Here is a 13,053-nt window from a genome sequence, read left to right as displayed (position 1 = left end):
TTCTTTTGGAGATGGTTCTAAATCTGAATCAGTATTGCTGCACATACCAAATGCAAAGTTAATACTGTATTTAGGAGAACTAACTTAACACTTCAAACCCTTCATTCTTCCTCTTTCCCTACAGTGCTTCTCAGTTCCTATGAAAAACAGTTCTTATCTCCAGAAAGTTAGCAGGCAGTTCCCTCTGGGATGGCTCACATTAAAGAAAGCTTACAAGTAAAATTCCATTCAACAGATTTTATTTATCAATTTGGTTTTGCAATTACAACCATTTCAGTTTTCTTCCACTGAAGACAGAACACAAACTTTTACAGCAACACTTGCAGAGACCATTCATAAGATAACAGCTTGATATTTGCACAGGTTGGCTTCAAGAAAAAGCCACATAACTTGAAAAGTCACTATAGTTCAGTGCCTAAAACTGATTTAGGGGCAAATACAACTACAGATCTATGAGCTACCTTCCACTTCAAAACACAAGGCCAAGAAAAACCGTGAGTTGTTACTTCAGTTTTTTTGCTAGTACACAGCACAGATCAGCTGATACTGCCATTTCGCAAAGGAGTAATTACTTTCTCCAGTGAGGCAGCCAAGCACATGGTGATGTTTAACCCAGCCTCCCCTCCTCCCAAACAACCGAAAGGGAAACAATCCCAGCCACAGCTTGGCAAACTGGGGAGCATACCTTGTTGGCAAGGCTAACAAGCAAGCAGTGCGCAGTGCAGGCCTTCCATACAAGACTAAATTGATACAGCAAAAGCTTGAGTTTTTCAGATTGGCACGTGTACACGTCAGAGATCCTGGGTTTCCTAAAGTCTTGGAAAGTAGTGATTGCTGGCACCAAGAAAAATTCTTGAACTAAGGCAAGGTATCCCTTCTAACCTTTCAAACAAAATTTGAGGCAAAAGATTAAGCAACTTTAAGGCACTTTAAAAATTATTTTTAGTTTGCTTTACCAGCATACTTTATCAGCAACCTAAATCAGGATCAGCATAGCTCATGAATAAGCATTTTAGCAACATTTTACAGAGCAACAACTTTTTTGTGGCAATGTCTTCCATGCTATGAAGTGTTTTGTAGCACTTTTCTGCAAGTTTCCCTAAAGATAGCCCTTTGAGGCCAAAAAAAAATTATACACGAGGCATACACTTTGCTTTGCTGAGCTGAAGGAGAACTCTGTCACGCTTGACAAGAGCATTTTGCTCACTTCAAAGCAGAGAATACAAGCTCATAGGTACCTTTTTAAACAAATAAATGTCAAAATAGTTCTGAGATCGGGAAAGGACAGATTAAGTGATTTCACAATAAGGCCAAGGATAATACCATCTAACCCACACACATACTGTTGCTGGAAACTGGCTGCTCACTCTACTATTTTAATAAACCTGAGCTGATTGTCTTAGTTTTGTTTAAAAAACCAAAAGCTAATGAACTCAAAGATACAGTACTGGTGAGTAACTTCTGTATTTTGTAGCAATTTGAGTTTTCTATGCAGCACAATAGAAACAATACCATTCAACCTAGAAGAACACAAGAAAGCAATACTGTGCACTTTGAGTTTCCAACTGAAGTGCACTTAATTTGCTTCATATTGAAGTTCCACTGCCATGACTATTACCTGCACTAATGCTATCACTTTGTACTGGGTATTGAATTCCTGTCAAGTCAGAGCTAGTAAGACAGTACTACAGATTATCCTGATATTGATGATCAAGGGATATCATCAAAAGCTATGTATTATGTGCTACAGCCACCACCTGGATTTTAGTTTTACTTCCATTTTTCCTGTGGGTTTATTTTCACAGGTGCTCAAGTCCATCTAACACTGGAGATGACATACCTTTGATACTCTGATCACACCGTAGATCCAGCCAAGGAAGAAAAGATACTATTTGGCCAAATAGATTTCCTTAACCAGTTCACTGCATGGGGACACAAACCTGATGCCTGGAAGGTGACAGGGCAAAGAAAAAAGCTGTAACCTCAGCAGCCCCAGGACTACAGCAATCCCAACTAGGATCAAATCAGCACATCCTCTGAACTATCCCTAATTGCTCCTTCAGCAAGCAGACATACAGGAGGATAAAAAAGGAAAAAAAACCACACTAAACCCCTGAAATTAACTGCAGCGAGTTTAAGAATCATTTGAATAAGAAAAACCTCAGGATTTCCCAAACATCAGTATTTCAAGTATAAACGTAAGTTGCTGCCTTTTTATACAGGGAGTGAACTGAATTTTATCACTAGTTTTATGGTTGGTCTTTGTAGGCCAGAACAAAAGGTAAACAACCTAAAGCTTCTGTTCGTAGCTGAACATTACTGTACCATGCTCCCTCACCCGCAAACAAGGTCAATAAGGGACAGTTATTTAACATAAAAAGTTTTTAAACTGGAATGCTCAAGTCACATGTATTCCATTCTCCTATGTAAAGCTAGTACTTAACATGTTGTTGTGTTTATCTTTGAGATAGGTGGGACACTTTTGTAGCCTACTTATTTTTAGTCTTTTAAGGCACTAAACTTCATTTCCCCTTTAGAAGGATTATCTCTACATCCCCTTTCCACCCTCAATATTAATTGGAAAGGGCACAGGATTTCTGTTTGGAATGCAGTATTTTATCAGGCAACCTTTAATCTTGTGTAAAAAAATTCATGGGTTATTATTATTCTGTTAAGACATTATCTATTTCTACAATTTTGTTCATCTTTCTAGCAGCACACTATAAGAGACATACGCTAGTATAAATGGTATTTCACTCCCTGAAGTCAGTCACCAATAATTCACATCTTGATAAAACTGAAGGGATACTGTATCAAATGTTGATTAAATTAACCTTCACAATAAGTCATCATGAGATTGTCTACTCAAGACAGTGTTGCCACTGAATAAGATCTCTGAATGTCTACATTTGGCATATCAAAAAAAAAGTCCCACAGCAGCAGCCACTAAAGGAAAAGACAGCCATTAGAACCCATGCAGCATATTGCAAGTAATCCTGTTGAAGAGATTCGTATCACCTCTTGCCAAGTATAATGTTGCAAAAATATTCTTTTAATGTCTTCTTTTAGAGATTTAAAGGATATTATGAACTGCTGTCTTCCATGAGCAACAGAAAACATTTTGGTTCAGTGAACTACAGGTGTTGGGCTACTAGTCCATGGTAAAGTGGCAGGTCCTAAAGTGTGTGATAGTTTCGGTCTTTCGACTTGCAGAACTTGTACAGAAAGAAAACAACAGCCTGCAGACCCAGAACAAGGACAATTCCACCTATGAAACTTGCAGCATCAAATGTAGATTTGCGTGGAGAAGGTGCAGGAGTCACAGTAGCATTTGTACCTGTTAAACACCACATTAGAGTTTGTAAGTGCACAAGGCTCACAATAGTTTTGCAGATTTTAGTATTGGCTTCCTTGTATTAAGCTTCCTCAAAACATTAAAACACCAATAAAAAACCATAAAATATTCAAAAGTAAAGACATGTCAGCAGCTGCATTTATATCAGTGACACTGAAATTCTGATTAAATGCTGTTTGTACAAGGCTGGAGCTATTTATAGCCAAACTGCTCTGGACCTCAATACCAAGCGAGTCCCAGCTGGACTTTATTTGTAGTTCAAAAAGCCAAAGCCTTCCTCCTTTACACAGAAGTACATTACTGATATGCTCACATTCAAAACACATTTTCCAATCTCTGCTTCTTGCTGTAGGTTTGTTTGCTTAAATTCAAAATAAATTATTATCTTCCATCTACTGTACTTTACCCCCAGAGTTATGCTTCAAGAAATCAGCTGAAGCCACAACACGTATGAACCCGGAAGTAACAGCCATCTGCTGATGACTAGTTTTAAAGAGCTTTACTTCATGAGAGCTCTTCATGAAATAGCATATTCAGGATTGATGCTGAAACAAAATACTTCAGCTTATTCCCATCACTGTAGCCCAATACTTTTTTTAATAAGTACCCCACTATTATGCCGCAAGTGAAAAACAAAATATCACCTTCCAAAGATAAATGAGTTAACAAGTGACTTCCAGCCACACCATTAAAAGCGGCCAGCTGATTTCATTTGACCAAGCGTTTCTGACTTTCAGTGTCTCACCACCTAGCTCTGCTTCTCAGGGTACTACCTCGCGACATACATACATCACCTTAACAAAACTAGACGTGCCATAAAGTTACAAGTGACAACAGCAGATATACCAATACTACTTTGATGTTATCACTTGGTAAGTCTTTCAAGATAACACTTTTAAAGCAACGCTAATTTCTAAGTATTAGAACTCCACAGTTACCTGGAATTCTGGTTGTTGCGGTAGCTGAAGTAATGGCAGTTGTAGGTAGAGGAGCATGTGTAGTTACATTGGTGATGTTAGCTGTTTGAGAGAAGACAGTATGTACACACCATAAACTTTTCTTTCCAGCACTAATATAAATGCTGGTATTTGAGCAAGAATCAAGACAACTGAGAACCTGCATCAAGGCAAAGGACTGTCATTAAACAGCCCTTAGAATCAGTTAGTATGTATCGTACTAAAAAGTATTTAATGTAGGATCTCTAGACAGGATACAAACACTTACAGGAGAGCAAAACTTCCTTTTTCTCCCCGCCCCCAAAACACTGTGAATAACATCACTGGAATAAGCACTCACCTGTAACTAAATTGTCTCCTAAAAGCACTTACCAAGCCAGAACACTACGTGTCTGACTATCCCACCCCACCACCCCCAGATCAGTATTACTAAAAATTAATCAGTATTCCACTATGTGCGTGGGACAAGTGCCAACATTTGCAGGTTTACTCAAAGCTAAATGTTACCCTACTGTGCACTACACTGTTTTGAGCCTAATCAAGTACCAACTTGTTACCTCCCAGCTCCCTTAAGCAGCAGATGCTTTTGAAGACAAAGTTGGTGTTTTGTTTTCCTTTGGGGTGTTTTTTTTTCTGGTTTAGTGGGGTTTTTGTTTTGGTGTTTGTGCTTAGTGTTTGGTTTTGTTTGTTTTTTTAAGAACTTAAGATGGCAGCACATGTAAGAACAGAAAATTTTCAACTGAGCAACAAATAAAAAACACGACCTCATAAGAATACATGATTACTGGAACTGACTACTCTAATTCAAACAACTACCACTGAGCCAATTCTTAATCATACTGGAAAGAAGTATCTTCTCTGTTAAAGTTCTATATAATCTGCTTCTTCCAAAACAAACCTTGGGACCATTTACGTATCCCACACATCATATGTTTGGCAGTCACACTTACTACAGTGATCTGTGGAAAAAGCCCTTGTCCTTTTATTTTATTCAGCAGCTGCTAGTTTACTGCCACGCTATGTTCAGTGGTACTATATTACCTATAGTAGTATGAGCTGTGGTAGCAGAACTGGCTGTGGTAGTATTGGAAGACGCTGTGGTAGCATTGGAAGGCGGTGTAGTAGTATTGGAAGGTGGTGTAGTAGTATTGGAAGACGGTGTAGAAGCATTGGAAAGAGGAGCATCCGTAGGAGCTACGAAAGAATACAGGGTTAAAGAGATTAATGACAGTATTTAACGAAAAAAAAACAAAACAGAACAGCAGCAGGCTGAGTTTTAGGGAATTCACATAGCACTGAGTTCTACTGTAGTTTTGGTTTGAAATGACAAAGCAGCTGAATGTTCAATCTACCACACTAACAGCAAAAGTCACATGAATGAAACCTGACCTATCAAGTTCAACCAGAAATCAGAGTGGTTAGACAGCTGAAACAGTATGGGGGGAAAACCAAGACATACTCAAGAATTCAAAAGTTTAGCTAAAGCTTTCCATTCTGAGTGCCGTGGCTGGTTGTAAGTGCTGTCAGCTTCAGCATGTGCTGTAAAAAAAACCACCAAAACACAACCCAACAACTGTGAAGCCTTCTGCAACTTACTGTATTAACTGAGTTAATCACACACGGACAGCTTATCCAAACTGTTGCTTAATCATACACTGATATATCAGCAAGCTTCCTGCTGATGACCAGAAGCCTTTAATGCTCAAGGTCATTTAAATGTGGTTATTTACATCTTGAAATAATTCAGCATGATGGGAAACCAGAGCCAACTGTTTCTCCTGAGATGGGCTGGATATATCAGAACCTACATTCTCTCATGTCCCACTTGCATCAAGTCATTTTAGGTCCACCTTAATGTTTTTCCGCATCAATCCCCGAATGCAGTGCTGAGCCATGACACTGTAAGAGCTGAGAAGGTATCCAGGTTTCTTTCACACCAACAAAGACCCTCTACTGAAGGTGACAACTAAGTTTCCTTGAATATGCAGGAGTTTAACAGGAACAGATTGTAGAAATTCTACTCTTAGATACAGAACAAGGCATTGTAACAGCATGCTCTCTTCGGAAGGCACTGAAAAATTATACTTTTAACACTCCTAATTAGGAGATGATTGTTTCCATTTTAGAAACAACACAAGTCCAAGTCAAGCAGAATTATTTCTGACTGGCTGCCACCACCGCAAGATAACCCATAGCAGCATGGAAGCTTTATTTCCGTTGGTGCGAGCCAACCTCTTTAGCAGCACTGTTGAACCCATCTAGACAAGAGCATTAAGTTCTATAACCCAGACCCTGCACTTCAGGACTGCATGAAGAGCTGTGCTAGTTAACAATTAAAACCGCAAGGTTTGTAAGTTTTTCCTATTTACTGCATCTCAGATGAAGGAATGGACTTGGCAGATGAAACTTTTTTTGTTGAGTACGAAGCTTACTGTCTCAAGAGTGCTGACAAGTTCCTTAGAATAATGCTATATCTAACAGGAAACATCACTCATTTTAATCTAAGAAACCCCGGCAGTAGCCACAGACGTGTGTCTAGTAAAATACATCTGGCTTCTTGAAACAGCAATGTTGAGCAGTTAACTGCACAATGAAATTGTGCGTTTTAGTATCACATCGTAGGTTTAAGCCGGAAGCAAAGGGCTTATTTACATACTTGAATGTGCTTATGTAAATTGTAGAAGGCATATTAACAAAGGTCAATAGATGAAGCAATTGTAAACGCAACTGCTTCACATTAAACAAAGTGAAAGCTGAGTACCTAAATACTTACGAGAACACTGTTCAACTACACAGTTGCTGTATTTCGAATCTACTTCTGTTTCATTCACACACGTGTCTCCTGTCAGAAAAGAAGAGACAAGAATATTTGCAGCAGCAGAACTTCAAAGTGTTTGAGACATTGTTCCTAAATACTAATAAACTGTTCACAGGACAAACTAAACACCTTCTTCTAGGCAGGATAACAATAAAGACACTTCAATAAGCAGGACTTATAGTATTACATTATATTATTATATTGATAGTTAAAATTTCAAAAGTTTTAGTACTTTCTTCCACTACAGTTACTCTACCACTCAAATCAACACTCAGGCAATACTTACACATCCTTATGCACCATTTTGGAGTAACAGTATAGCTTGATATTTTTTTCTTCATAGCCTATGAAATTAGACAGTGTTTCTACTACTTGTGGCATTTTTCAAGTTAAACATTTTGTGTCTCTGTGGCAGCATCATAAAAAAATATATCTTAATGTCTTCAAATTTTACATGCAAGCAAAACTTAGTTTCAGCTTTTCGAAGAGATCCTTGACCTTGAAATTGCTGAAGACATCAGTTTGTTATTTTCTGCCTGGACACCCTTCTCCTTTGACTCAGATTTCAACCTTTCCCTCAAAGCAGTTACACAGATCTCTTGGGTGCTTGCAGTATGTGCCTGTTGGTCAGACAATACATGCAGAATTCAGAAAAAGAGCTTCTTGAAGGACACTCTTGTACTGGACAAGTAACACCCAAAATTCTTTTCATTAGTTCTGAAACATCTTAGCCTTTCTATATAACCTTTTTTGGTCATCTACAATCAAGTGCTACAAAATCACTATTACAGTCAAGCCATTCTCTCCTCTTACTCTGTTTCTACCTCATATAAGCAGTAACAAATAATCCGCCTGAGGATTACTTATGTAGTCTTTGTACGACTTTGTCAACAGCAACTTCATCTCCTTCAGGACTGAGTACCAGAGGTCACCTAAAAGCAGTTACATCCAGCTCTCCTACAATGGGAAAAATGAGGCTCTGAATGAGACAAGCTAATGCTCCTTTGGCTCTGTTATGTTCCCTTCAGCGGGTTGCAATTCTTAGTTTTAGGAACGCTACTCTTAACTAATCTTATTTAATGGACTCCTATCCCTTATCGCACTTAAATTCAGGAGTAGTGGTTATGGCCACATCTATGACAAAACCCCAAAAGGTAATGAAGCACAGGGATGTGCCTGCACATCAGAATCCACTCATGACTCTGTAACAGTGAGCACAAGTGACTGGTTTGTTCTAAAAACATTCTGAATCACCTGGAAAACATTAGCTTATCAACAGCACAGATTTAAATCAGAAGCCTTACAAATCTGGCATTATTTTGAACATAGCTGCTTCCACATAGGAACTCGAAATGTTTCACAACCGATACAACCTATGAGTTAATGCTCCATTAGGTTATCAAACTGAACAGTATATTTGCATAATGAACATTAACATAGATGAAGTAGGTCTAGTTGGGTTTAAGGTTCTGCATGGCACAGTAAGGATCTGCACTGTGTAGTCCTCCTTACTTCCACATCCGATCCACTTGCAGCCTCCTACGTTTGTGTCATTACCAATACACGAACTGCAGTTAGAAAAGTTTTCACAGATGTCTAAAAAAAAAAGAGAGAGAAATGCATTGATTAGGACAAAATTACCGCTGTCAAAAGAGCAACTTCACCCACTAAACCAACTCTTAGAGCCATACCTTCGCACTGGTAGATTTCCCAGGTTAAAGCACAATCTTTCTCACTGAACTAACCACATCTGGGAGCTACAACTTAGCTTTGTGCCAAGGCACAAATACATTTCCCGGCAGACACTACCAGTACTCTGAAACCAGACCTCACATGTACACCAAGATTATGCCTTATGCAACCTCTAACTACAGCAAACTCAGATAATAGAGAATACACTACTCTAGTGAGGTTAGCAAAATCCACAAAACGAATTCTGCAGAAGTTCACTGAAACCTCAGATTGTATGAGCTTTGTTTCTTTTGATTACGTTTTTCCTTTAGGTAATACAGCCAGCTATAAACAACCCTACAGTAGAAAGCAATCAAAGTATGGGAGATAAAGACAAGAACCTAGAGGACTCCATATAAATGTACATAAAGGAGAGCAGAAAAAACGTTAAATCTATTAATACTTTGATAAAGCAGAAGTCAGCAACTTAACCAGTCCAGTTGCTTTTTTATGTCTATCTCAGTCAAACATTGTTGCCTTAAAGCCACAACGGCAACACATCCACTATCTGGATCAAACAAGATCTTCTCCCAGACTACAATTTTACTGCATTAGTTTTAATTAAGACTTACTCATACAGCCATCATACTCAGAAAACCCACATACAACCCACAACTCCTTACACCACACACTCTCCAGCACGTTTCACATCATATCCACCTACTTCAGGCACCTTTGGATGACCTTTCACTTCTCTCAGTTCTGCTCCCTAGTGAAGGGAACACCTCTATTCACAGATCTTTGGCAATCAGCGTGGTATTTACATCTCAAGATAACAACTATAAATACACTAACTAACGTCAGTATTCTCGTAATTTGAATTAAGCCTGAATCCACCTTGCCTTTCTTTTGGTTATGGTAAGACCAGGCCAGAAATATTGGCACTATTTCTTCACTTTCAGGAAACCTAAGTAGATATTAAAAGACCTTTGTTGGTTTGCATCAGTGAGGCAGGCAACAGACTTGTTGCATTCCGTTCAGAAATAAGACACTTAAACCACTTCAAGACCTAGATGAGTTTCTGGATTACAGATTTCAGGGGAGGGAAAAAAAAAGTAATTAATTATTCTGGGTATACATCTGAAGAATGATCACAGCACGCACAACACTCACTTCTGGCAAGCGAGCCACGTTCACTTTTGTAAATTCCTCACTGCTACATAGAAAATTTAGCACAAGGTGTTAGATGTTCTCCCAATGCTACTCCTGCTGTGAATGAAAGGCTCTCTTAGGGTCTTCATGTGGGATAGGAGCAAGCTCCCCAGCTCTCCCCATCAGCAGATGCCTGCTCAATGACTCTGGTAGCATTAAGCTAACTCGCTTAAGAGCTGAGTTACAAGCAAGCTTACATTTGCTCCCAAGATAAACCTGTCTGTTGTACTGGCTCTTACACAGGGTAAATTCGGATATTCCCCTTACACCTGGCGAGGAAGTCTGGAAACACTAACAGAAGCCTGTCCTGCTGGATCGACACTGCCCTCTCCCGCTGCACCGGAGAGGCTGTTAACCTCTGCTCTCAGCAGCCCTCAAGCAGCTCACGGTTGCGATAAGGTGCCCAATGTCGGCCTGTATCATGTCGTGGGCCGCAGGGCTGAGGAGGCCATCTAGAAGGGCTGAAGCAGAGGTTACGGGACAGCCTCACACTTAGCTGCACCCAGCGCCGTTATGCAATGCAGCCGGAGAACATCGAAGTACTTCCAGAACAACTTCTTTCCCCAACTCTTTAGGGCATGCAGCGTATTTTGGAGTTCTTGGCCACGTACACACTTCAGCAAACAGCTGACAGAGCCAGAAGGATCAGACAAACTCGCAGGACGAATAACGAGGCTAAGATCAGTATAACGAAAAACCAGCAGCAGTGGTGGAACAACATTGCTTACGTAAGGAACCCCCCTAATCTGACCTGTACTAAGTCTGCAAGAAACAAACGCGCCGCGCACGTTTTACTGGACAAAGCCACCCGCTACTGGCCATCTGCTGCACACGAAGGGCGATACGGGACAGTCAAACAGCGCTGAAGGATCTCACGCCGCACGCACCCAAACACCCCACAGCCAGGGGAGAAACGAAAGCGAGAAGAGCCGGAGAGAAGCGGACGAAAAGCCGGGCGGGCTGCGGCCACGGCGCTGCGGGCGGCAGCGCTGCCGCCGCACGGAAGCTGCGGCGGCCGAGCTGCGAGGCAGCGCAGGGCGGCTCCCCCACCGGGCGGGCGGGCGGCGCGGCGCTGCGGTGCTGTGCTCCCCCCGCCGCTCCGCCGGGCGCGGAGGACCGGCCGCCCGCCCCGCTCCCCTCAGCGCCGGGCCGCGGGCGGGGCGCGCGCGCGCGGGAGGAAGGGGGGGGGGGTGGGGGGGAGGGGCTGCCCCGTCAGCAACCGCCGGGGGAAGGGGAGGGGAGGGGGTCGCGCGGCACTCACCAACCGTCGCCGAGCTGCCGTGGGCCGCGCGCGCCACGCGGCTCCGCGCGGCCCCCGCGGGCAGCCCGCAGAGGCACACCAGGCAGAGGACGGTGAGGGGGAGCGCGGGTACCCGGCCCATGGCGGCGGTGCGGCGGCAGAGGCGAAGCGCGAAGGAGCAACTCCCGCTCGCCCGCGTTCCCTTCGCACCGCTCCGCTCCCGCTGCCTCCGCGCACCCTCTGAGCGCCGCCGCCCCGCCCCCCGGCGTCACGTGAGCGGCACCTCCTCCAGCTCGCCCCACCTCCCCCCCACCGCGCGGGCCGGCCGGTGCAACCGGGATGGCGGCGTGGTTCCTTCCAGCCTCCTCCCCCCCTCATTCGACGAGTAATGGAACGGTCTCCACCGCCGCGCGGCTTTCCCCCCCACGTGACCCCGCCTGCGCGGGGGAGCGTTTCCCGAGCGTCACGTGCTGCCCGACCGCCTCCCCGCCCCCACGCAGTCCCCGCCGCGCGCGCGGGGGGGGGGGGGGGGCCGCAGAGCGGCGGCGGTTCATTGGCTGGGGGCGAGGCGGGGGGCGGGGCCGGGGCGTGGCGGGCCGCCCCTTCCCCGCAGGAACCGTGCGAGAGGCGGGGGGGGAGGGGCGGCGGTGGCCGTTCGTCTCCGCCGCTCCGTGGGAGGCTGGATGGGCGCTTGCGTGGTTCGCACGGAGCGGCCGGGAGCCAGGCCCTCTCGCCCGGCAGACACTGGCCGCCCGCAGAGGGCCGGCCGCGCCTCGCCTCCCTCGTTCCCCTGCGGCACGGCCGGCGGTGTGGCGGTCCGCGCCCGGCGGGCGCTCCGGTGGGGGCGAGACGAGGCCGAGGGAGCTCGGGCCAGGGGTTTTGCGATCCTGCGTCTTGCCCAGGCCTGGCCTCCCCTGACACGGGGAGTGGGGGCCTGCTGCTCGCCGCTCCGTAGCCCCAGCCTGACTCTCCGGCGCGCAGCCTGTCGTCTGAGCTGCCGCGGCTTTCCGTGTGAAGGTGCTGAGGCAGAGCTGCTCCCGCCTCGTTACCCCCTCACGGCTCCTCAGGCACCAGCCTTTGCGCCGCTGCAAGCTCCAGTAGGGTTTGTTGTGGTGGGTTTCTGTCACAGAGCGGTTTTCACTGGTGTGAGGTTCACCTCTTCGTCCCTCCCCCTTTTCTACTCTGAAAAAACTTAGCAAATAGTACATTATAGTAGTTTAAATAAGTATTAATCACATATGAAGCTTAAGGGTGCGTGACAGTTGTGTGTTGTCCAACTGTGCTCTATTCAGTGCTAGTGCAATCGGGAACACTGGCGCAGGCGGGAACGACACACTGGAAGTCTGTGGTGAAATGTCTGTAGTGCTGGAGAGGAAGCATGGTAAAAATTGTCACCTTCGTCTTCACTCTTGTCACCTCCAGCTGCGCTGCAGAGAGCACCTGAAGAACAATGTCTGGGGATCCCGTCACAGGAGAGTCCGCCCTCTGCCTGTCTTTTTCCCTGTCTCTCTTTATGTCCTTTGTTTTTCCCTAAGGCGACTTGAGTCAATGTATACCATCAACAGTGGACTCTACAAATAAAGATTTGTTTGCGTAAGTCTGCCTCGACATTTTGTGCAATGCTGACACAGACAAATGTTGAGAAACCAAGACAAACATTCATGCCTGCTTGTAATCAAGGAAAGCTGAGCAAGAGCTATAAAGCAAATTTTAGTACGGTCCTGATTTGAGAAAGGCACCATCAGAATGAAAGGGCAGATGAAAGAGAAGAGTTATAATCAGGAAAATTCTTCCTTGTTTC

General features: G+C 44.2%; 1 protein-coding gene across 1 annotated transcript; it reads right to left on the bottom strand.

The window, feature by feature from the left end:
* Positions 1–222: 222 nt before the first annotated feature.
* CD164 (CD164 molecule) lies at positions 223–11,394 on the bottom strand. The gene is made up of 6 exons (XM_086608125.1): positions 11,316–11,394; positions 8,603–8,725; positions 7,085–7,150; positions 5,353–5,505; positions 4,294–4,374; positions 223–3,337 (listed from the first exon to the last, which is right to left on the bottom strand). Exons 1-6 carry the CDS (start codon positions 11,392–11,394, stop codon positions 3,177–3,179), a joined length of 663 nt encoding a protein of 220 aa, XP_086464251.1. The 3' UTR covers positions 223–3,176.
* Positions 11,395–13,053: the final 1,659 nt, after the last annotated feature.

Source organism: Tauraco erythrolophus, chromosome 2 (assembly GCF_009769465.1).
Source record: "Tauraco erythrolophus isolate bTauEry1 chromosome 2, bTauEry1.pri, whole genome shotgun sequence".
Lineage (NCBI taxonomy): Eukaryota > Metazoa > Chordata > Aves > Musophagiformes > Musophagidae > Tauraco > Tauraco erythrolophus.
This window is presented reverse-complemented; position numbering and strand designations above follow the sequence as displayed.

What these genes read in the sequence shown, in the direction of transcription:
- CD164 (XM_086608125.1), bottom strand. Translation starts at nt 11,394, where the DNA reads ATGGGCCGGGTACCCGCGCTCCCCCTCACCGTCCTCTGCCTGGTGTGC. An exon ending in GCCCGCGGGGGCCGCGCGGA is followed by an intron (nt 8,726 to 11,315) that starts GCCGCGTGGCGC and finishes TTTTTTTTTTAG; the next exon opens with ACATCTGTGAAAACTTTTCT. An exon ending in GCAGATCCTTACTGTGCCAT is followed by an intron (nt 7,151 to 8,602) that starts GCAGAACCTTAA and finishes TTCTGACAGGAG; the next exon opens with ACACGTGTGTGAATGAAACA.